The 24,416-nt window shown below is 39.8% G+C and overlaps 1 protein-coding gene across 1 annotated transcript in view; it reads right to left on the bottom strand.

Moving 5' to 3' along the window:
* Positions 1-24,416, bottom strand: part of LOC145509421 (uncharacterized) — a 132,279-nt gene that overhangs the window by 90,421 nt on the left and 17,442 nt on the right. The window contains exon 4 of the mRNA XM_081498046.1: positions 9,630-9,699. Within this exon, the coding sequence (XP_081354172.1) occupies positions 9,630-9,699 (70 nt within the window). The remainder of the gene's footprint in view (positions 1-9,629; positions 9,700-24,416) is intronic.

Below are 24,416 nucleotides of genomic sequence, written 5' to 3'. Positions count from 1 at the left end.
AACACTAGCATCTGGCACATAAGCATTCTGAATAACGAATGAGCCTAGACCAACCCTTTTATTTTACAACTAAGGAAACTGAGACCCAGAGAGGTCACACTTCTCCTGTCGTTCAGTAAGAACAACTAAGAGGCTGCTAAAGTGAATCTGTACTCAGTATCAATGCTTCATTCATGTCGCTTATATCATTAATATATATGCCTATGATTTATCACCTCCATATACATTTTAGTATTTTTTATTCATAATTTAGTTTAATATTGACAAGTACACTCAACTGCATTTAGGTTCTTTTTGCTAAGTAAGATATAGCTACTTTTGCTACTGTTTGTTGATAATAAAACAAGAAGAAAAAAGACAACAAGAAGAAATAATGTATATAAAATATTCAGTCAGTTTGGGACATATGGCTTCACTATGCCCTAAGCTAAAACTTTTCTTTGGAGTGAAATATGTAAGAGACACTCTGGTGCAATAATATAATTTAAGTAATTCTGTACGTTACATACGGTCCTTTTGAAGAAGACCAAAAATCTTTAAAATTTCATAATATGGAAAAGTAGGTTGTAGCAAGGCTCTGCTACTGCAATTTGTATTATTTATTATACATTATTTAGAATTTTTACTATTTATTGAACAGAAATATATTTATTAAAGGAGAAATACATTTTAATCTTGATTATTCCTAGATCCCTCTTCTATAATATCTTGAAATTTCTACTTAAACTCAGTAATATTTATTGTGTGCCAACCAGAATTGCCCACCCTGATTGGAATTTACAGTCTAAAAGGACAAAGGGGGAAAAAATTAAAATGTGATTGAAAAGTGCCATTGTAGATCTCTATATACAACATTTTAAGGGTGAATTAGAGATTATTAATTCTGCCTGGGAAACCTTTGAGGTTTTTTTTTTAGAAGAGGTGATTTTGAGCCAGGCTTCAAGGCATATGGAGGAAGTCATCAGATTAAAGGAAAGAAATAAAGCTCAAGACCTAAGGAAAAACATGCACAATCACACACAAAAAAAGTGTAACAGCTGACAAATGCAAGAGCATCCAACGGTGCTGCATGACTAGAAGAGGGGACATGAAGAATGGAAGCTTCCCTGCATGAGTCTCAAAAGAAAGCTGGGATCAGATTATGAAGACCCTTTTGCATCATGAAAAAGAGTTTTAACCTCATCTTCCAGGTAATGGAAAGCAATTTCTACGTGGGAAACTAGTATAATTTGGTTTATAGATTAGAAAAAAGAATCAATTGGAATAATGAAGAGACTGAAGAGAGACAATAACAAGGCTATTTAAACAGGTCAAACTTGATGACAAGAACATTGTCAGAAAGAACAGAAAGGAGGGAGCAGATTCTGGATACCTTTGAAGAGAACCTTCTAAAGCCCTTGGCAACTGATTAACTATGGACCATGAAGAAAGACCTGAATCAAAATTTCTCAGCTGAGCAACTGAATGGATGCCTGGCAACTTTAACCAAACTGAAATGCACTAAAAAGAAAGAATCAGGCGATCATAGCATTTGTAAGACACAACAGAAAGTACTCAAAATTTGAAAACTAAATTATTGACTGGTTTAATTTTTATTCAACTAGTGAACCAATCAACTCTATTTTCTCATCACAATGAAAAGTCAAATGAAGCCGATAAAGGGCCTGTTTAATATTCTGCTCCTGAAAACACCATTAAGCCATAGTTTGATGGAGACACAAGCTAGACAGAAGACGGGATGACCTTTAGCCTCTCTAACTTCTTGTAATGAAACCATAGGGCAGGCAGCTTATTTTCCAATCCTGATACCGTATTCCATGTAAAGGGATACTGGTTCAGCTTCACACGCCTATCTTTCTCCTCCCCCTCACTCAGTCTAGGGGAGATGGGCTCGATTACCTAACAAGTCATTGACTTTGGAAAATGTTAAAGTGTTAGTCCAAGTCCTCCCGGAAGCTTATGCAAGATGGGATGAGACATGCAAGGGGTTACTGGAGGAAATGCCCGTTAAGGCTGGGAGCAGAGGAGACAGGGAAGGCAGAAGACAGCCTTCATAATGCAGTGCGGGTCTGACAGCACCTAAGGAGAGTCAGAAAAGGTCTCAGACCACAGCGCCATTCTGAGAGGCCGGGCAAGGTCAACGGGGCCCTCACAGGGAGGCTGCCCACGAAAAAGCCTGAGGAGGGAGTGGCACTGGTCCGCAAGCCCAGCTCAGTCCCTGGGTGGCAGCAGCCCCGGGAGAGTGGCAGAGTTGGCTCCAGAAAGGGCAGAAAGTGGGGCAGTCAATCACGCTCCCTGCCTCAGAAGAGGCAAGCGCCGCATCCGTCTGCTCAGCACAGGAGAGAGTGAGCGTGTGCTGTCTCGCACCTTCCCCTCCTTTTCTTGGGAACCAGACTCCCCACAAATTGTTAGACACTTTACTGCTCCAGGTCAGGACATAAGATCTACCCTATGGAGGGCAAGGAGTCCTGTGTTTATTTTTCAGGGAGGAAATATCTGGTACAGAGCGCCAGGGTCTTTGTAACAGAAAGGAGGATGAATCTTTGGGGACTGACATACACCAGGAGTGACGAAGGCGTCTGGGGTAAGCTATGACCCATGGCTTCAGGCTTTTTTCTTTGTTTACTTTGACCCTGTGTAGAAATTATCAACCTTAGAATCTACAATTATGCATTCGTTGTTTTGTTCTGTTTTTCCTGCCCTGGCCTGAGAGACTGTGAGCTTTAAGCACGATGGCACTTTTTCACTTGCTGTTGGTCACCCCTTACAGAGGCGTTCTCTTTGGGAGGGCGGTGACCCCTGCGCCAGGACTATCAGGATGATGGCCATCACAAAGGCGGGGTTGCGGCTTCATCCAGGATGATCTACAGCTGACTCGGCAGGCTCAGGAGGGCTCCTTGGACCACACAGGTGTGGCTTCCTAGGCAGCCATGGCTGGGGCAAAGCTCAGCTGCAGGAAGCAGTCTTTTTACACAGAGGCCCTAAAATTGGACAGGAGACAGAACATTTGCCTCCCCTGTGCTGAAAGGATTTACCTCATGCTAACCCGAGTTTTGCCTGTGCTACATTACACTAGTGAGTTTCCAGGTTTAGATTTTCAATGTCAGCAGCCACAGATAAACAGTACAAAGAAGACAGGCAAAAACAAGAGGCTGTGACCATGAGATGGAAATGAGAGACTCCTTGAGATTTTCTGTCTGAAAATTTCTGTCCGCCATTAAAAGTTTCTAAACTCTGAAAAACAGCATGGGATTTTCCAGGCAAGAGTACCGGAGTGGATTGCCATTTCCTTCTCCAAGGGATCTTCCCGATCCGGGGATGGAACCCAGGTCTCCCACATTGTAGGCAGACACTTTACCCTCTGAGCCACCAGAGAAGCCCTTTGAAAAACAGCAGCCATGTCTCAAATGCAAGATCTGGAAGAGGACACGGTAGACAGAAGTGGATTTTGCTCCATGTACACGTAAAGGAAAAATTAAACTCTTACTGATTTCTCCCATTTGAGTTTACGACTTCTGGATCAACTATCAAGACTGGCTTTACAGCAAAGCTCGATCAAGAATATTTTCTGTGATAGGCAGTTAAGAAACATACGGCTAATTTATATTTTGGATGAGATAAAACCTGTAGGAGTTTAGAGAAAATAGTGGTCAAAGAAACACCAGGACAAGAGTCATAACATCAGAAAATTATCATTTGGAACATCTACCAACGAAGAATCCTTCTTAAGTCATTCCTTATTTCTTAATTGATAAAAATCTCTAGCTTTAAAAAAAAAAAAAAACCTTTTAATTTTCTATCGGGGTATCGTGTTCATGCTCAGTCACTCAGTGTGTCCAACTCTGCGGCCCCGCGAAATGCAGCCCGCCAGCTTCCTCTGTCCATGAGATCTTCCAGGCAAGAATACTGCAGTGGGTTGCCATTTCCTCCTAGATGGGATCTTCCTGACCTAGGATCAAACCCATGTCTCCTACATTGGCAGGCAGATTCTTTACCACCGAGCCACGTGGGCAGCCCTGAATTGGGGTAAAGGCGATTAATGTGATAGTTTCAGGTGAACACAGAAGGGACTCAGCCATACATATACATGTATCCATTCTCCTCCAAACTCCCTTCCCATCCAAGCTACCACATTAACATTGAGCAGAGTTCCATGTGCTATACAGTAGGGCCTTTCTGGTTATCCATTTTAAATACATCAGTTTGTACATGTGTGGCTTTTTTTTAAGTCAAAATCTTTCTTTTTCATACTTCCAATGCTAGATTCAGTTTTATCTTCTGGGAAGGCTTCAAAATTCAGATATTTTGATGTTCAGAGATTTTCTGAGGAATATAGTTTAAAATAAATACATTAATAAAAATGAAAAAAAAAATTTTTTTTCTGAGTTCCTTCACTTACATGTCCTTCAGTCAATGCTGTGGTCTTCGACAAACAACACTTACTTTAGACTAGATCTTGGGTTCTGGATTCTGGAAATATTATTTTGCCTTGTATAACTGTTCTAGGAACTAGGGATTGGCTCATTTCACAATTTGTTGTTATGTGCCTAAAGCTGACACTTTTTGATGCGAATTTGGTCTCTTTAAAAAAAAAAGTGCAGCTCGTAAAACAAACATCTGGCATTAAGCAAATACAACTTCTGAGGCTCTTGAAGGATCTACGTCCATTGCAGGAGGAGAGTCCAACCTGCAGCTTTTAAAAGAAACCCAACTCTGCCAAGCACTGAGAAATGACTCTAGCTGAGACTGAGCAGAATATTAAGTTAAACAGAATGGATTTTGCACTTAAATTTCTCTGGCATTCTACAACACAAGGGCAACAGAATTTGATTTTGGACTTTATTTCCTTCACGCTTTGTCTTAAACTTGAATTGATGAGCTGGTTCTTTTCTGCCTGCTCTCCAGATCTCTCTGTATCCTTCGTGCCCCAGAGGCTACGCAGGCCCCTGGCCCTCGACTCTCCACTGAACTCACCCCCGGGGAAGCTCCCACAGGACAAGAGGGAACCTGGGGCCCGTGCTTATCCCCTCTGGTCCTCCCAGGTCGCCAGGAGCTCCTTTTCTCTCTCTGTGTAAGGTGGCCCTCTCCATGCAATGCCTTTCTCTGGAGTCTGAGGCTCTCCCCCACCGGGGCCCCTCAGGCCCAGGGTGGTATCAAGTACTCCCTCCCGATAACCCCAGGATGCTACCCATCCTTCTTCACTTCCAGACGCCTTGTCTCCAATGGAGTCAACAGTTCTTTTATTAAACCCTTCTCTACTTCCCAGCTTGAGCTGCCATCTGCTTCCTACTAGAAGTTAATGGATACAGCCTGGCAGGGAATTCAGTGGACAAGTTACATTTCTCCCTGGGAATCTGATAATAAAAAGAGGACTGTATTTTATGCTTTTTCATTTGCTCTCTTTGAAGAACCTCTGATCGCCCCTTCTGGATATGTGGTTGGATACATTTGGGATGCAAAGTAACATATAAGTGAACTTCAGCCTTCAATGCAGAGTAGTCTTGGAGGAATTAATTTAGTTAGTTATTGTTTTGCCTGCGAGTGGTCCCAGGAGGTACTGAAAGGAGCAGTAACCAGCCTTTGCAGAGCAGCCTCAGGAGAAGGGTCATCCTGAGAGACGCCCGCTCCCCTTCCCGGCTCACAGGGCCATGACTCCAGCTGACCAAAGATTTAATAGTTAAGCCCCAGATGGCAAAGAATCTGCCTGCAATGCAGAAGACCCGGGTTCAATCCCTAGGTCAGGCAGATCCCCTGGAGAGGGAACGGCAACCACTCCAGTATCCTTGCCTGGAGAAGCCCATGGACAGAGGAGCCAGGTGGGCTACAGTCCATGGGGTCACAAAGAGTCAGACATGACTGAATGACTAACACTTTCACTTCCCAATGGATTAAGGTGCAAAAGCTTAGGCAGTTTTCACGGTGAGAGAAGTCTACCAGCCACTCCCGATGTTTCCCTGGACGCAGAGGGCGCCTCATTAGTGAAACGCTGCTGGAGTCTTTCCACCCACGTCCCCCCAGTTCACGACCCCCTAAATGATGTCACGTGACTGGTGAGTCCACAAGAAAGTGGGTATGAACCCTTCCTCTGGGCCGTGCGCTCCTTCAGGAAGCCTCTGCCCACCGTGAGCAGGCAGTCTGGTCGGCTCCTCCGGTTTGCGCTGTGTGTGCAGAAGGCTGCCTTAATCCAGACAGTTACGACTTGGGGAGGACAATGATCTAATTCCGGAATTCAGTGTGAGGAAACACATCAGTATACAAAGATAGGCCATTTTCTGATGTAAAAGCTTTATGAAGATCAGAGATAATATTTGGACTTCCATCTGCCTCGCTCCTTGAAGAACAGAGGTAGTATTTATTTGTCATCCTCCATGATCTCAAAAAAAGTTAAAAGTTGCTCAGACCAAATTCCATACTTTGCTAACATAATTTCTTGGCATTTATACTACTTGAATACTAATAAAGTTAGTATCATTAACCTACCATCAAAGACTGGCTTTCCCCGGGGGCTCAGCGGTAAAGAATCCTCCTGCCAATGCAGGAGATGCAGGTTTGATCCCTGGGTTGGGAAAATCCTCTAGAGGAGGGCTCAGAAACCCACCCCAATATTCTTGCCTGAAGAATTCCATGGACAGAGGAGCCTGGCGGGCTACAGTCCATAGCGTCAAAGAGCTGGATACAACTGAAGTGACTTAGCAGGCATCCACTATCAAAAGCTAAGCTGTGATTTTTTCATTATTTGTTTCACAAAAAAGGTAAATGTTATAATTCCCAGCAAAAACACAAAGCATTAAATTATATAGCAATCAAGGAAAAACCAAAAATAATCTATCCACCATTGTTTGGAAGATTTCAATTTATTAAGCCAAAATGAGTATGTAATTCTTAAAAACCACCTTGAAAACTGATTAAAATAAATGGTGGAATTTTTCACTTAGTGTTACCCCTCCTGAGTCTTCCATCATTTTCTATTCAGATAAACTACCAGTTTTGTTTCTTCTTCTTTGTCCTCAGTGTGGAGAATAAAGGTCAAAATCTGAGTGTACATCTCTGTGGTTAACTGTGATTACTGATGATGGCGTCTGGGGAAAGAGCGGCTGACACCAGGTCAGCTCCAATGATAGAAAAAAACACTGCGCTGATAAGAGAGTAAGACCTTCCTTGTTTGGTGTCACGTTTGATGGCCAGTGGAGCACACAGGTAAGTGCTGGCTGACAAAGATATGCTATTAGGTGGAAACTATGAGAGGTCAAAAGAGGAAGATTTCTACCTGAGAGGAATACTTCTGGGTTAAACAACTGAACAGTTGCCAGAGCAGGCCACTGGAGTGCTATCGACAGCCCTGTTGAGAAAAAGACAAGGCTGGTGGGGAAATTTCCTAACACGAATCCCCGTGAGCCCAGCATTAGTATTGGTGATTTTGTGACACATCTCTCTGGTGGTGGATTTCACTTCCTGAACAAACCCTCTTTTCACCACGGTTTCAGCCAGTCTGTGCTTGATACCAAAACCACAAGACTGACTTGTCCCAGAAGGGACAGTAAGTCACAACGCAAACAGTCCGGACCAGAAGGAGAAGCCTCTGAGTATACTGACAGACAACACGGCTCTGCCAGGAGAACCCAGAGATTCATGGAAAGTTGTTCTACACACAAACTACATCTTGCAAGGAAAGATGACTCATTGGAAAAGACCCTGATGCTGGGAAAGACTGAAGGCAAAAGGAGAAGGGGCCAGCAGAGGACAAGGTTAGACTGTATCACCAACTCCATGGACATGAATGTGAGCAAACTCTGGGAGATGGTGAAGGACAGGGCAGCCTGGCGTGCTGCAGCCCATGGGGTCGCAGAGAGTCACACACAACTTAAGAGACTGAAAGACAACAACAAGGAAAAAACAGTATTTCAGGAAGGAAGGGGTATTTCACGAATGAGGAGTGTTCTGCATTACTGTACCACCCCGCACTCATCAATCATGAACTTTCATACAACATCAGCTCAGTGTCAGGAACTTTGCCAGGCAACAGAAATACCTGCTCTCAAGGAACAGTCAAGTTGAGGATACAGAACATATTTATGAAGTGGCAAACAGCATAATAAAGCAGTAGATACTATATAACAAGTCAGTCAGTCAGTCAGTTGAGTCATTCAGTCGTGTCCGACTCTTTGTGACCCCATGGACTGTAGCACGCCAGGCCTCCCTGTCCATCACCAACTCCCAGAACTTGCTCAAACTCATGTCCATCGAGTCAGTGATGCCATCCAACCATCTCATCCTCTGTCATCCCCTTCTCCTCCTGCGTTCAATCTTTCCCAGCATCAGGGTCTTTTCCACTGAGTCAGTTCTTCACATCAGGTGGCCAAAGTATTGGAGTTTCAGCTTCAGCATCAGTCCTTCCAATGAATATTCAGGACTGATTTCCTTTAGGATGGACTGGTTGGATCTCCTTGCGGTCCAAGGGACTTCTCCAATACCACAGTTCAAAAGTATAAAACAGGTAATAATGAAGCAAGCCAAATATCCTGGTTTTAGGGAAATATACCAATATTGGGCTAGTAGAATTATTTTAATAAGAGAATAGAACCAAACCAACTTCCTTGAGTACTGGGATGGTTTTTCCAGAAAAGAGGAGTTTTCCTGTGTTGATCATAGAAAAAGAGGTTAAACCAGAGAGCTGGAATGGGAAGAGGGTGGTAGGGGACTTGGGTATGAGGGACACTAGTCTCTTTCTGGGAAGGAGCATCTAATGTACAAAGATGACTGAGAATTCTGGGGTGGTTCCAACAGTGAGGCGTGAGTTGTCCCCGGTCAGAGGACACAGGCTGAGAGCTAGGCAAAGAATGAGGCCATAAGCTCAGAGGTGTGAGCACAGGTTTAAGCAATGGTTGTTGGGAATTCTCCAACTTAAACCTCCCTACTCTTCTTTCTTTTACCCTGGTGCATCAATAAAACCTCAGCAAGAATTACCACGGTCTCAGTTGTGTTGAGGATCATTTAAGAAGGCCGAGTACAAGCACTGTGGGAGGAATGACAGGAACGAGGGTAGTTCTTCCCCATCCTGAGAGGATCAGGAGGGGTAAGGCAGGGAGTCAGGGGCCAGGCAATGCAGGAGCACCGCGTGGAGCGGCCGTCTCGTCAGTTACCAGCGGTCAGGAAGGCCGCAGACACCTGAGGATCAAGCTTGGTTCATGAAGAGGACTGAGCAGAAGACACTGGGCTGTTCGGGTCTGAGCAGTCGGGCAACGGTGCTCCTGGAACGGCCGGAGAGAGCTGCGGGCACTGCGGGCACGTCTGTGCTTAGTTGCTCAGTCGTGTCTGACTCCAAAGGTTCACTTTAATGAATCTCATTTTCTGTCACATAAATGTATGGGAGATCTGCCATACCAATTTGCATATACTGATAGTTTGCTGTGACTTGATAATAACAGCGCTGATAACTGAGGGCTGCACTGCTCACCGCTCAGAAGGTGACCGTCTGTCTCTTTGCCCAGGTCAGCCCCCGTTTATGCCAGCCGTCCCAGCCTACTTATCGGCAGTGCTCACTTTCACTATCAAAACAATCTCAGCTTGAACAATAAATAATGCAACTGCTCTAACTGAGCACACCATCAACGACAAGGAAAGAAACACACCAGTTCAGAAGAGTAGACGTCACTGAAGAACGGAGATTGGATCTGAAACGTATCTTGAAGCAAAAGAGAGCTGAAATAAAGAAAAAATGTAATGATTCTCGGAAAAAGAAGTGGCATATGAAAATACAGTCAAATCTGCCATTTTTGATGATATAATCTATTAAACTCTTTCCGTGTGTCACGTACGGTTTTCTGTGACTTTTATGTAAGAAAATTTTACTCCCCATAATAACCCTATGTAGTAGATACTGTTATTAGTTCTCTTTTAGTGAGACACAGATAGTTTAATTAATTTACCCAAGCTATACAGTGAGAAAGTAGCAGAGCAGAAATCAAATACAGACAATCTGGTCTCTCTAAATACACTGCCTATCAGGGAATAATGAGCAGATTTATTTTGATCAAGTTTTTGATGAGAGAATAGCTGTAGATAAAGTTGGCAAGATGGATTAAAGGGTCTGCAATACCTAATACAGCATTCATACTTCATTCGCTACACGGTACAGACTTGGTGAGGAGTTTTGAGATATTGATTTGGGCAAGTCTTATTTTCAAAAGATTCATCCTTGAGAGAAGCATACAGAAGGAATAAGAATTAGACTTAAAGGTTGTTTTAATCATACTAGTTTATAATCTCTAATTGATTATGTTTGTTACCTTTACACACTGATATAAACATAGGTGACATTTTTAAGAATTGCCTGCAACTGAGATTTATGGAGAATAAGATTAACAATCAGAATATAGAAAAAGAAACTTACCAGGGAGAGAGATACACAGATATTTGAACATATAAATATTTCTTGTTTGGAGATACATATCTAAGACAAAGCCCCAAAGCCAGTGTGAAACCCTGCAGGAGCGGATTAAGTTCAAGATGAAAGGAGAAAGGAACAGCAGGACTATGAAATGAGATCAGTGTTTCAGGAAAGACTGGGCGTGCTGCTTGCTAGTAACGTGAGCTCAATGCACAAAATTCCAGTTCAAAACAAGAAAGAATTTTCAAATTACAACTCCCCAAAGTGTGATTCTATGAGCATTTGTTCCCAAATTCCTATATTCTAAAAGTCAATCTACTGAATGTCACACAAAAATGGGAAAGAAAAGAAATGTAACTGACAGAGCACACACACACACACACACACACACACACACACACACACAGAGTAAATGTCTAGTAAAGAAAGAGTAACACGCATAGTACACACACTAGGTAAGCTGGTGAGAGACGGACAGAGGTTCACAGGAACACGCGCACTCAGTCGCTCTAGCCACGTCCGCCTCTCTGCAACCCTAGACTGTAGCCCACCAGGATCCTCTGTCCATGTGGACTCTCCAGGGAAGAATACTGCACTGGGTCGCCATGCCCTGTTTCAGGGGACCTTCCCCACCAGGGACCAAACCCGCCTCTCTCATATCTCCTGCATTGGCAGATGGGTTCTTTACCACTAGCGCCACCCGCGAAGCCCTTCATAGGGTAGGTAGACATTACCTAGATAAACGAACATACACGCAAATAGTCAGATAAGTATTATTACATTTTTTATCAAATTTCTCAATTTCCAAAATGTGAGAACCCAATCAAGACTCCAAGAGTTTAAGGGCTATGCCTGAATAATGATTTGCATGGTCCATTTACCAGTAAATGGGAAAAGGAAAATGACTGAAGGCTTCAGTAATTATTTCTAACATCTGGATTTGGACAATTAGTATTTGTTATTGAGATGAAAATTAGGTAGTATTTCACAGTATTCAAAATCTAGTGAGTATTGGAGTTTGGGGAGATTATTTTCCCTAAAAGGTAAAAAAACAAAAGTATTCTTTCTCTCACTATGTGAGGAAAATGAATTCATCAGGCTTCTTTTATAAGCATCAACATTTGGTGCATCCTGCTACATCCAATGTAGTGTTTTTTCATGTACTGGGATTGTGTATGTGTGTGTATATATAATATAAAATGAAAATTATATTTCTGAAAAATTAAATTATATTCATCTCAAATAGTAAATTTAAAAATTAATTGTTAAGCAAGAGCTGAGGGAATTCAGCACCACCAAACCAGCTCTCCAGCAAATGCTAAAGGATCTTCTCTAAACAGGAAACACAGAAAGGATGTTTCAACACGAACTCAAAACAACAAAGTAAATGGCAACGGGATCATACTTATCAATAATTACCTTAAATGTAAATGGGTTGAATGCCCCAACCAAAAGACAAAGGGTTGCTGAATGGATACAAAAACAAGACCCCTATATATGCTGTCTACAAGAGACCCACCTCAAAACTAGAGACACACACAGGCTGAAAGTGAAAGGATGGAAAAACATATTCCATGCAAACGGAGACCAAAAGAAAGCAGGAGTCGCAATACTCATTTCAGATAAAATAGACTTTAAAATAAAGGATGTGAAAAGGGACAAAGAAGGACACTACATAAAGATCAAAGGATCAATTCAAGAAGAAGACGTAACAATCATAAATATATATGCACCCAACATAGGAGCACCACAATATATAAGGCAAATACTAACAAGTATGAAAGGGGAAATTAACAATAACACAATAATAGTGGGAGACTTTAATACTCCACTCACGCATATGGATAGATCAACTAAACAGAAAATTAACAAGGAAACACAAACTTTAAATGATACAATAGACAAATTAGATTTAATTGATATTTACAGGAGTTTCCACCCCAAAACAATCAATTTTACCTTTTTCTCAAGTGCACATGGAACTTTCTCCAGGATAGATCACATCCTGGGCCATAAATCTAGCCTTGGTAAATTCAAAAAAATTGAAATCATCCCAGCCATCTTCTCTGACCACAATGCAGTAAGATTAGACCTCAGTTACAGGAAAAAAACTATTAAAAGTTCCAACATATGGAGGCTAAACAACACGCTTCTGAATAACCAACAAATCACAGAAGAAATCAAAAAAGAAATAAAATTATGCATGGAAACGAATGAAAATGAAAACACAACAACCCAAAACCTATGGGACACTGTAAAAGCAATACTAAGGGGAAGGTTCATAGCAATACAGGCGTACCTCAAGAAACAAGAAAAAAATCAAATAAATCAACTAACTCTACACCTAAAGCAACTAGAGAAGGAAGAAATGGAAAACCCCAGGGTCAGTAGAAGGAAAGAAATCTTAAAAATTAGGGCAGAAATAAATGCAAAAGAAACAAAAGAGACCATAGCAAAAATCAACAAAACTAAAAGCTGGTTTTTCGAGAAGATAAACAAAATTGATAAGCCATTAGCCAGACTCATCAAGAAACAAAGGGAGAAGAATCAGATCAACAAAATTAGAAATGAAAATGGAGAGATCACAACAGACTCCACAGAAATACAAAGGATCATAAGAGACTACTACCAACAGCTATATGCCAATAAAATGGACAACTTGGAAGAAATGGACAAATTCTTAGAAAAGTATAACTTTCCAAAACTGAACCATGAAGAAATAGAAGATCTTAACAGACCCATCACAAGCACGGAAATCGAAACTGTAATCAGAAATCTTCCAGCAAACAAAAGCCCAGGACCAGACGGCTTCACAGCGGAATTCTACCAAAAATTTAGAGAAGAGCTAACACCTATCCTACTCAAACTCTTCCAGAAAATTGCAGAAGATGGTAAACTTCCAAACTCATTCTATGAGGCCACCATCACCCTAATTCCAAAACCAGACAAAGATGTCACAAAAAAGGAAAACTACAGGCCAATATCACTGATGAACATAGATGCAAAAATCCTTAATAAAATTCTAGCAAACAGAATCCAACATCATATTAAAAAGATCATACATCATGACCAAGTGGGCTTTATCCCAGGAATGCAAGGTTTTTTTTAACATCCGCAAATCAATCAATGTAATACACCACATTAACAAATTGAAAGAAAAAAACCATATGGTTATCTCAATAGATGCAGAAAAAGCCTTTGACAAAATTCAGCATCCATTTATGATAAAAACCCTCCAGAAAGCAGGAATAGAAGGAACATATCTCAACATAATAAAAGCTATATATGACAAACCCACAGCAAACATTATCCTCAATGGTGAAAAATTGAAAGCATTTCCCCTAAAGTCAGGAACAAGGCAAGGATGCCCACTTTCACCACTACTATTCAACATAGTTTTGGAAGTTTTGGCCACAGCAATCAGAGCTGAAAAAGAAATAAAAGGAATACAGATAGGAAAAGAAGAAGTAAAACTCTCACTGTTTGCAGACGACATGATTCTCTACATAGAAAACCCTAAAGACTCTACTAGAAAATTACTAGAGTTGATCAATGAATATAGTAAAGTTGCAGGATATAAAATTAACACACAGAAATCCCTTGCATTCCTATACTCCAATAATGAGAAAACAGAAAGAGAAATTAAGGAAACAATACCATTCACCATTGCATCAAAAAGAATAAAATACTTAGGAATATATCTACCTAAAGAAACAAAAGACTTATATATAGAAAACTATAAAACACTGATGAAAGAAATCAAAGAGGACACAAACAGATGGAGAAATATACCGTGTTCATGGATTGGAAGAATTAATATAGTGAAAATGAGTATACTACCCAAAGCAATCTATAGATTCAATGCAATCCCTATCAAGCTACCAATGGTATTTTTCACAGAACTAGAACAAATCATCTCACAATTTGTATGGAAATATAAGAAACCTCAAATAGCCAAAGCAATCTTGAGAAAGAAGAGTGGAACTGGAGGAATCAACCTGCCTGACTTCAGGCTCTACTACAAAGCCACAGTCATCAAGACAGTATGGTACTGGCACAAAGATAGAAATATAGATCAATGGAACAAAATAGAAAGCCCAGAGATAAACCCACGCACCTATGGACACCTTATCTTCGACAAAGGAGGCAAGAATATTCAATGGAGAAAAGACAATCTCTTTAACAAGTGGTGCTGGGAAAACTGGTCAACCACTTGTAAAAGAATGAAACTAGAACATTTCCTAACACCGTACACAAAAATAAACTCAAAATGGATTAAAGATCTAAATGTAAGACCAGAAACAATAAAACTCCTAGAGGAAAACATAGGCAAAACACTCTCTGACATAAATCACAGCAGGATCCTCCATGACCCACCTCCTAGAATATTGGAAATAAAAGCAAAAATAAATAAATGGGACCTAATTAAAATTAAAAGCTTTTGCACAACAAAGGAAACTATAAACAAGGTGAAAAGACAGCCTTCAGAATGGGAGAAAATAATAGCAAATGAAGCAACAGACAAACAATTAATCTCAAAAATATACAAGCAACTTCTGCAGCTGAATTCCAGAAAAATAAACGACCCAATCAAAAAATGGGCCAAAGAACTAAACAGACATTTCTCCAAAGAAGACATACAGATGGCTAACAAACACATGAAAAGATGCTCAACATCACTCATTATTAGAGAAATGCAAATCAAAACCACAATGAGGTATCATTTCACACCAGTCAGAATGGCTGCTATCCAAAAGTCTACAAGCAATAAATGCTGGAGAGGGTGTGGAGAAAAGGGAACCCTCTTACACTGTTGGTGGGAATGCAAACTAGTACAGCCACTATGGAGAACAGTGTGGAGATTCCTTAAAAAACTGGGAATAGAACTGCCATATGACCCAGCAATCCCACTGCTGGGCATATACACCGAGGAAACCAGAATTGAAAGAGACGCGTGTACCCCAATGTTCATCGCAGCACTGTTTACAATAGCCAGGACATGGAAGCGACCTAGATGTCCATCAGCAGACGAATGGATAAGGAAGCTGTGGTACATATACACAATGGAATATTACTCAGCCATTAAAAAAAATACATTTGAATCGGTTCTACTGAGATGGATGAAACTGGAGCCCATTATACAGAGTGAAGTAAGCCAGAAAGAAAAACAACAATACAGTATACTAATGCATATATATATGGAATTTGAAAGATGGTAACGATAACCCTATATGCGAGACAGAATAAGAGACACAGATGCATGGAACAATTTTATGGACTCTGAGGGAGAAGGCGAGGGTGGGACGTTCTGGGAGAATAGCATTGAAACATGTATATTATCATATGTGAAACAGAACACCATTCCATGTTCGATGCATGAGACAAGGGCTCAGGGCCGGGGCAATGGGATGATCCAGAAGGATGGGATGGGGAGGGAGGTGGGTGGGGGGTCCAGGAGGGGGAACACATGTAAACCCATGGCTGATTCATGTCAATGTATGGCAAAAACTATTGCAATGTTGTGAAGTGATTGGCCCCCAACTAAAATAAATAAATTTATTAAAAAAAAAAAATTAATTGTTAAAACTTCTATGAAAGCAACTCAATTAAAACTATATATATTTTATTTACCCTAATACATATGTGATATATATATAGTGTATATATATGTATAGTTTCACTTCCTTTGCCTAGGTAGCTTATACCTCCTAGTAGCCCAAATGAAAATTTCAGTACAGGACCAGACACTTGTCTTCTAATGGTAATATAAATATTAAAATATGATATATATAATACAATATGATATATTATATATAATATACTTAAAGTAATATAAGTATTACTTGAAAAATGGATTCTGCAGAGGAACAGGAATAAAAACATGTTCATTTTTAAATCATTTATTTCAGGAGAAAGACAACTAAAGTTTTTTATTTATATTTTTAGGTTATATAATGAAGTCATTATTTCCAGAGAATAGTTCTTCTCTGTCCAATTGCTTGAAACCACTGTCATAATAATTCGATTTAGATTGGAAAGAAACAATCAGAGTTGCTTTTCAATTAAGAGACATTTCATTTTCCAACATCTCCATTTTCTTCATTTCTTCTAAAACTCATTATAAACTAATTTCATTCAGACCAGGCAATTTCTGGAAACACAATCAAGGGTTACAGTATAAACATGAATTTTTAATTTTGTAGTTTATCTTTTTCTCGGGAACATTTTACATTAACAGGTAGAAACTCCAGCTTTTAAAAATATTTCCCTAGGGTAGTACGTTTGCAGTGAAAAACAATATTCAGAAAAACTATAGCTTTTCTCCAGGATTAGCATGATATAGCACCATTAAAACATGCTTTGTAAGACACAAATGTTGTCAAGAAACAATGATTGGTATATGATCAAAGAGAGCAATTAAAAGAAAGTTTAAAAAAAAAACAATCCCAGGTGTGTGGATTTTTGAAGTCAGGAAAATAAAAATGTATTCTTCATATGTGTATGCATGTGTGTGTATGTGTGTTTAAGCTATAAGTTCAGAAGAAATGCTACTCTCTTGAAAATTTAGTAATCAAGCAGGACTTTACAATAAGATGTGGAAGGGCCAAAATAGGGCTTATATATTATAGTTAAATTTCTTCCTTTCCTTTATCAAGTTTTTATTTTAAATATATTAATATATTAAAATATATTAAATTAAAATAATAAATGCACAATAAATGATATATTATTAATATTATTATATATTTTATTATAATATATAATAAAATTATTATATATTATTTATATAATAAATAAATATAATTAAATTAAAATATATTAAAAACTTAATAAAGGACAGGAAAAAAATTTAACTATAATTCTTAGCTCCAAGAATTTCACCAAGCACTTCACATATGCAGTTATCTCATTAAATCTTTTCAACAGTTCAGTAAGGTTGTTATCACTATCTTTATTTTATGGGTGAAGAAAGTGAAGCTGAAAAGAAAAAAAGGCAGCAAATTACCCAAGGTCATACAGATAGTGGCAAAGTAAAAATTTCAAACCAGACATCAATTCAAAATCCTTCCCTTACTGACATGAAGATTCTTTATGTACTATAACGTACTATAATGTACTATACTATAATTTACCTGGGTAAAGTACAACGAAGTCAGCATTGAAAAGATATAAGAAAATATTGATAGTCATTTAAGAGAGTAATGTGTTAGTAGCTATGAAAATTTTAAACATAAAAAAAGTGTATCCTTTTACCCATCCTATAGAAATTCCTGTTATGCACAAGTATACCATTGCAACATTATTTATAATATTCAAAAATAAAATGTAAGCTCACCTTACTGTCCAGAAATCCTTATTTCATTCATAAGTGTGCCTACACCACACTATCTCATTCATAAAGTGTGCCTACACCACAAAATTGTACATAACAATATAAGACTATGGTAATTCTACACGTACTTACATAAAAAGATCTCTAAGATATATCTTTAAGAGTAAAAGAAAAATAGAATATCACAAGTAACATGATCTTATTTATGAGTTATGTTAAATTACAAATAGAATATTGATAGATAAATAGATATATTGAGAAGGAGACCTTCTTACCATCCAAAGATCTTGTGACCTGATTTATCTTTATTCCTAGAAAAGAGCCCACATTACATTTCGAAAACCAAGAATTAAAATGTTACCCTCACGGGTCTATTGGCGCTTCAGGACTGAATCCACTACTACTATATTCACCGTAAAATGCATCTGATGTTTACCATTTAAAAGCACGTTCGCTCAGTTCTCCCGATACCCATAATCAAAGTACCCCAGAGCAGACAAAAGCCAGTTATACTATTCTGCCATTTTATGCTAACATAAACTCATTTTTATTCATTTGACAAGCATTTATTGAGGCTTTACTATGAGCCAGCTTCTCATAATATGTGTTGTCAGGGTAGAGAGATGAATCAGATCGGACAAAGATCCTACCCTGAATAAAAGGAGCAACCAGAGCGCACGTGTAGGGAGAAGTGGTGAGTTACAAGATATATGCACAAAGAATGCAATTTGAGGAAAAAAGTGAATAGATGACATTGAAAAGGTACCAAAACACATACAAACTATTGTCTCAGTGATGTGTAAATCTTGAAGCCTAGGGGTCTTCTGTAAGAGTCAAAACTGGGAATTCAAGTTGTTCATGTCACTTTCTTTGCTTACTCACAGCAGTCCTTTTAAGGTCGTATTGACCCCACAACACTCTCCTCTGCGACAGAACCAAGCGACAAGCACACAAACTCAGAGACCAGTGCATGGATCTGCTGAGGCGCCCCGCTTACTGGCTGTTTGGGAGTGTCACCTAAGCTCCGAGCCTCCTCCGTGCGGTGAACTGCATTTCATAAACGTGACCACACCAGCTCTTCTCTTCAGAACCTTGTCGCTTCTCCCTGAAGAGGAAAAGCCAGCGTCTCCTCGCCTTGAAAGTGGGCAGCCCCCAAGGAGCAGAACGTGACCAGTTAGGCTGCCGTTCCTTCCAAGGCTGCTGACACCAACGACCTCTCTCCGCCCCTCGCCCCTCGCCCCTCGCCCTCTCTCTGCCGCTCCATCCCTCTCTCCCTCTCCACTCCTAACCCTCGCCCCTGAAATCCAGCCACCACGCTCTTAGAAAACAGGCCTCAGCATCCATCAGCATCAACTACTCAACTCGTCAGTGGACGAGCCTTCGGATGACCACAGGCTCTGTTTTCAAGGCTTCCAGCTGAGGTCTCGGACACTGTGGAACGGAGAGATAAGCCATCCCCATCCGAATTTCTTGTCCACAAATCCATGAGCATAACAAACGGCTGCTTTGATGTAATCTGTAACAAAGGTAGAGTAACTAGAACACTCAATTTCCTCATCAGAACAAAGTGGGGAGAAAGACGGGGCAAGAGAGTGGTATGGCATTAAGAAATACAAATACAAATACAGTAATATATAAAATAGATAAGCAACAAGGGTATAATGTACAGCACAGAGAAATATACTCACTGATTTTTAATAACTTTAGATGGAGTATAATCTATAAAAATACTGAATCAGTATGCTGTACACCTGAAACTAATAGCATCAATAAACTATACTTAAATTAAAAAAAAATTACTGAGACTTGTTTTGAGGCCTAACGTGATCAAATCAGGAGACTGTTCCATGTACACCTGATAGGATTCTGAAGTTTTTGACTGGCATATTCTCTAGATATTATTAAACACATCTGATCTAATGTATTGTTTAAGGCCAATGCTTGCTGACGGAGGTTTTGTCTGGATGATGTATCCACTGATGTAAGTGGGGTATTAAAGTCCCCTACAATTACTATATTATAGTCAAATTCTCCCGCTACATCTAAAGTCACTGTTCACTTTATATGTTAGGTGCTCCTGTGCTGTATGCATAACCATTCGCCGATATTATATCCATGTCTTGGCTTGACCTCCTTTATCATTATGTTAACGCCCGTCTTTGCTTCTGTTACAGTCTTTGTTTTAAAGTTCATTTTGTTTGATATGCATATTGGTACCCCAACTGTCTTCTCATTTCCATTTACATGGAGTATCTTTTTCCTTCCCTTCGTTTTCAGTCTTTGTGTGCCTCTAGATCTGGAGTGAATCTATTGTAGGTAGCATATCCATTCAGTCACCCTCTGTCCTTTGACTGGAGTGTTTATCCCACTCAAAGTGTTATTCAAAGTGTTATTGACAGGTATCACTTATTGTCATTTTGTTAACTGTTTTTAGTTTATATCTGTCCCATTCTTTTTGTGATCTTTTCCCTTGTGATTGAATAATTTTCTTTTATGTTTTTTAGGTTCCTTTCTATTTTGTATGTATGAACGTGTGAACCTATTGCAGATTTTGGTTTGTGGTTTACCACATAGTTCATACGTGGAATGTGAAGTCAAGTGGGCCTTAGGAAGCATCACTATGAACAAAGCTAGTGGAGGTGATGGAATTCCAGTTGAGCTATTTCAAATCCTAAAAGATGATGCTGTGAAAGTGCTGCACTCGATATGCCAGCAAATCTGGAAAACTCAGCAGTGGCCACACAACTGGAAAAGGTCACTTTTCATTCCAATCCCAAAGAAAGGCAATGCCAAAGAATGCTCAAACTACCGCACAATTGCACTCATCTCACACGCTAGTAAAGTAATGCTTAAAATTCTCCAAGCCAGACTTCAGCAATACATGAACCGTGAACTTCCAGATGTTCAAGCTGGTTTTAGAAAAGGCAGAGGAACCAGAGATCAAATTGCCAATATCCACTGGATCATCGAAAAAGCAAGAGAGTTCCAGAAAAACATCTATTTCTGTTTCATTGACTATGCCAAAGCCTTTGACTGTATGGACCACAATAAACTGTGGAAAATTCTGAAAGAGATGGGAATACCAGACCATCTGACCTGCCTCTTGAGAAAATTGTATGCAGGTCAAGAAGCAACAGTTAGAACTGGACATGGAACAACAGACTGGTTCCAAATAGGAAAAGGAGTACGTCAAGGCTGTATATCGGCACCCTGCTTATTTAACTTATATGCAGAGTACATCATGAGAAACGCTGGGCTGGAGGAAGCACAAGCTGGAATCAAGATTGCTGGGAGAAATATCAATAACCTCAGATATGCAGATGACACCACCCTTATGGCAGAAAGCGAAGAAGAACTAAAGAGCCTCTTGACGAAAGTAAAAGAGGAGAGTGAAAAAGTTGGCTTAAGGCTCAACATTCAGAAAACTAAGATCATGGCATCCGGTCCCATCACTTCATGGCAAATAGATGGAGAAACAGTGGAAACAGTGGCTGACTTTATTTTTCTGGGCTCCAAAATCAATGCAGATGGTGATTGCAGCCATGAAATTAAAAAACGCTTACTCCTTGGAAGGAAACTTATGCCCAGCCTAGACAGCATATTAAAAAGCAGAGACATTACTTTACCAACAAAGGTCTGTCTAGTCAAGGCTATGGTTTTTCCAGTGGTCATGTGTGGATGTGAGAGTTGGACTATAAAGAAAGCTGAGCACCGAAGAATTGATGCTTTTGAACTGTGGTGTTGGAGAAGACTCTTGAGAGTCCCTTGGGGTGCAAGGAGATCCAACCAGTCCATCCTAAGGGAGATCAGTCCTGGGTGTTCATTGGAAGGACTGATGTTGAAGATGAAACTTCAATACTTTGGCCACCTGATGTGAAGAGCTGACTCATTGGAAAAGACCCTGATGCCGGGAAAGATTGAGGGCAGGAGGAGAAGGGGACAACAGAGGATGAGATGGTTGGATAGCATCACTGACTCAATGGACATGGGTTTGGGTAAACTCTTGGAGTTGGTGATGGACAGGGAGGCCTCGCGTGCTGCAGTTCATGGGGTCGCAAAGAGTTGGACATGACTGAGCAACTGAACTGAAACTGAACCCCAGATTTGGAGGTGAAGAACTGGCAACTCAGAAAAGTGAACAGATATAAACAAACAAACAAACAAAAAGCCCAAAGAAAAGCCACACATCTTTGGAGATCTGAGAGGGATAAATATACTTGGAAATGAGAAGGGAGGCAAGAGTCAGGAGAGAGGGCTTTGTTAGGGAGGAAAAGCAGCACCTGCCACTGGCTTCCTCTTCTCTTCCTTTCAGTCCAGCTCACCTACTTCTCTTCCCCCTAGACTAGGATATTTGACATTTCAGATCTCCCTGCTACGTTTCCAGGCCATCACCAGCAATCTCGACTCCACCACTACCAGACAGGATTCAGACGGTCAGATGAAATCTGGGGAACAGGAATAAAGGAAACCAGAAGAGGCTGGAGGACGAAAGGACAGAGAGTGAGGTGCCAAAGTAACCTCTTAACTTCCAGTAAATTCTCAAAGTGTCAGTGAAGAAGGAAGAAGAGACAGGAAGCTCTACCAAAATGGTGTGGCAATTCACACTCCAGTACACATCACGAACACTCGTTGAGAGCTGCAAACTCTTTCCTACCACATTCAGTTAAATGGGGAAGATTTTTATGGAAGATATGAACATGTGAGATCAGCGGAAGGAAGGAGAATTCAGTGATTTGCTGGGATGTAAGAAGGAAACTTAGCAAAAACTGCAAAGGTGTCAACATAATAATTGAACCTACAAGGAAATTTAGTATTCTTGATTACTGATGCTTGATTACAACTAATGTTACATAAATATATTAAAATACATAATAAAGTTTCATTTTTAAGGTCCAAATCAGTGTTGAAACTGAGCATACTAGGAAATAGCTGAAACCTTGAAATGAGCATTTTACATATAAATCCATAAGTGTTGTATGCAATATACTAATGAATTATTCTAGGCTTTTTGAATTCCCAATAAATATTTTTGGATAAAATTTTCTAATGTTAAAAGCAAACTGTATATACCAGAAACCATATCAAGTGACTTGCATGTAACATATATATTAATATATATTTAAATACCTTTTGTTTTGCTATCCAGTGATTGCTTTTAAAGCTGCTTATAGTAAAGTAATTAGCCCCCAACTAAAATAAATAAATTTATAAAAAAAAAAAAAAAAGCTGCTTATAATTTTTTGCTGAGTGTATATGTGTGTGTGTGTGTGTGTATATATATATATATATATATATATATATATATAACTGTGAAATGCTAAATATTACCACAAGGTGGCTCTTGTTATATTCTAAATTAACTGTATCATGTAAGTAGCACTGAAAACACAATTTCCATAGAGAATATATTATCTCTTATATGTTCTTTTAAAATGAATACTATTGAAATAAAGCCAGTCTGGGAAAGGAGAAAAATATATACAACTACATACTCTTTCAATGATTTTGGTGTGTTCATGGCGGGGGAGAGAGGGCAACTGACATGGAAATCCATGATTTAACCTTTTTCACTTGTATATTTCCAAGAGTATATTTCCAATTCAATGTTGGGTATAGGATATGAAATGTCAGATATGAAATAATTTACTTAAGGGATGTCTTAACTAGCATTTGAGAGAAGCCCAAATTATCAATACAAAACATTCATCCATTCAACAATTATATATTGGTTCTGACTACATTCCAGACTCTGCAATAGTCAACATAACAGAATGGTTCAGAACATAGACCCTGGGGTCAAACTGTCTAGGTTCCAGTAGAAGTCTCCCCCACCTAACTATCTGTGTCTTAGAAATACTTAACTTAATGTACCTATATTTACTCACATATGAAATGGGTCCAGTAATACAAGCTATGTAAGCTTCCTTTGTAGCTCAGTCAGTAAAGAATCTGCAAGCAGTGCAGGAGACCCAGATTTGATCCCTAAGTTGGAAAGATCCTCTGGAGAAGGAAATGGCAAACCACTCCAGTATTCCTGCCTGGACAGGAATCCTATGGACAGAGGAGCCTGGCGGGCTACAACCCATGGAGTTGCAAGAGTCAGACACGACTTAGCTACTAAACCACCATTCACCAACACAAGGTTACCACGAAAATCAAATACTCAACCTAAGTAAAAGAGCGCTTTCCAAGTTTAAGTACTTAAGTATTAGCTATAAAATTAGGCACTGTAGTTAATTTAAATCACATCAGCAAACTCCTTGACACTCCTCCCATCAAAATTCGGATTTTCTTTTCTTTTGGTATGAGCAAGCCTTAATAAGGTGTTCCCAACAAGCAGGAATGCAAGGTTAGTTTAAAAAAGCAATACGACGTCAGCATGGTCCACTCTTTCTTAGGATGCTCACCCTTGGAACCCAGATGCCATACTGTAAGGAAACAAGGAACAAGATACAAGGGAAGTCCGGGTGGAGGTGTCCTGGGCAAGAGCCCCAGCTAAGGTTCCAGGCAACAGTGAGCATCAACTGGCAGATATGTGTGAAGGAGCCCACAGGTGACCCCAGACCCGCCTTCAAGCCGCCCTAGATGTTGCTGAGCAGAACAGAGCCAACTTGTCTTTCCCAAGCCATGCCTGCTCCCTTTCCAGAGGCATGAGCAAAACAAACGCTATCATTTTAAGCCACTAAGTTCTGCCAT

This window comes from Giraffa tippelskirchi, chromosome 6 (genome assembly GCF_054371585.1).
Source record: "Giraffa tippelskirchi isolate mGirTip1 chromosome 6, T2T-mGirTip1v1.2.pri, whole genome shotgun sequence".
In the NCBI taxonomy this organism is placed as follows: Eukaryota; Metazoa; Chordata; class Mammalia; order Artiodactyla; family Giraffidae; genus Giraffa; species Giraffa tippelskirchi.
The sequence above is the reverse complement of the archived record's forward strand: the minus strand, read 5'-3'. Positions and strand labels throughout refer to the sequence as shown.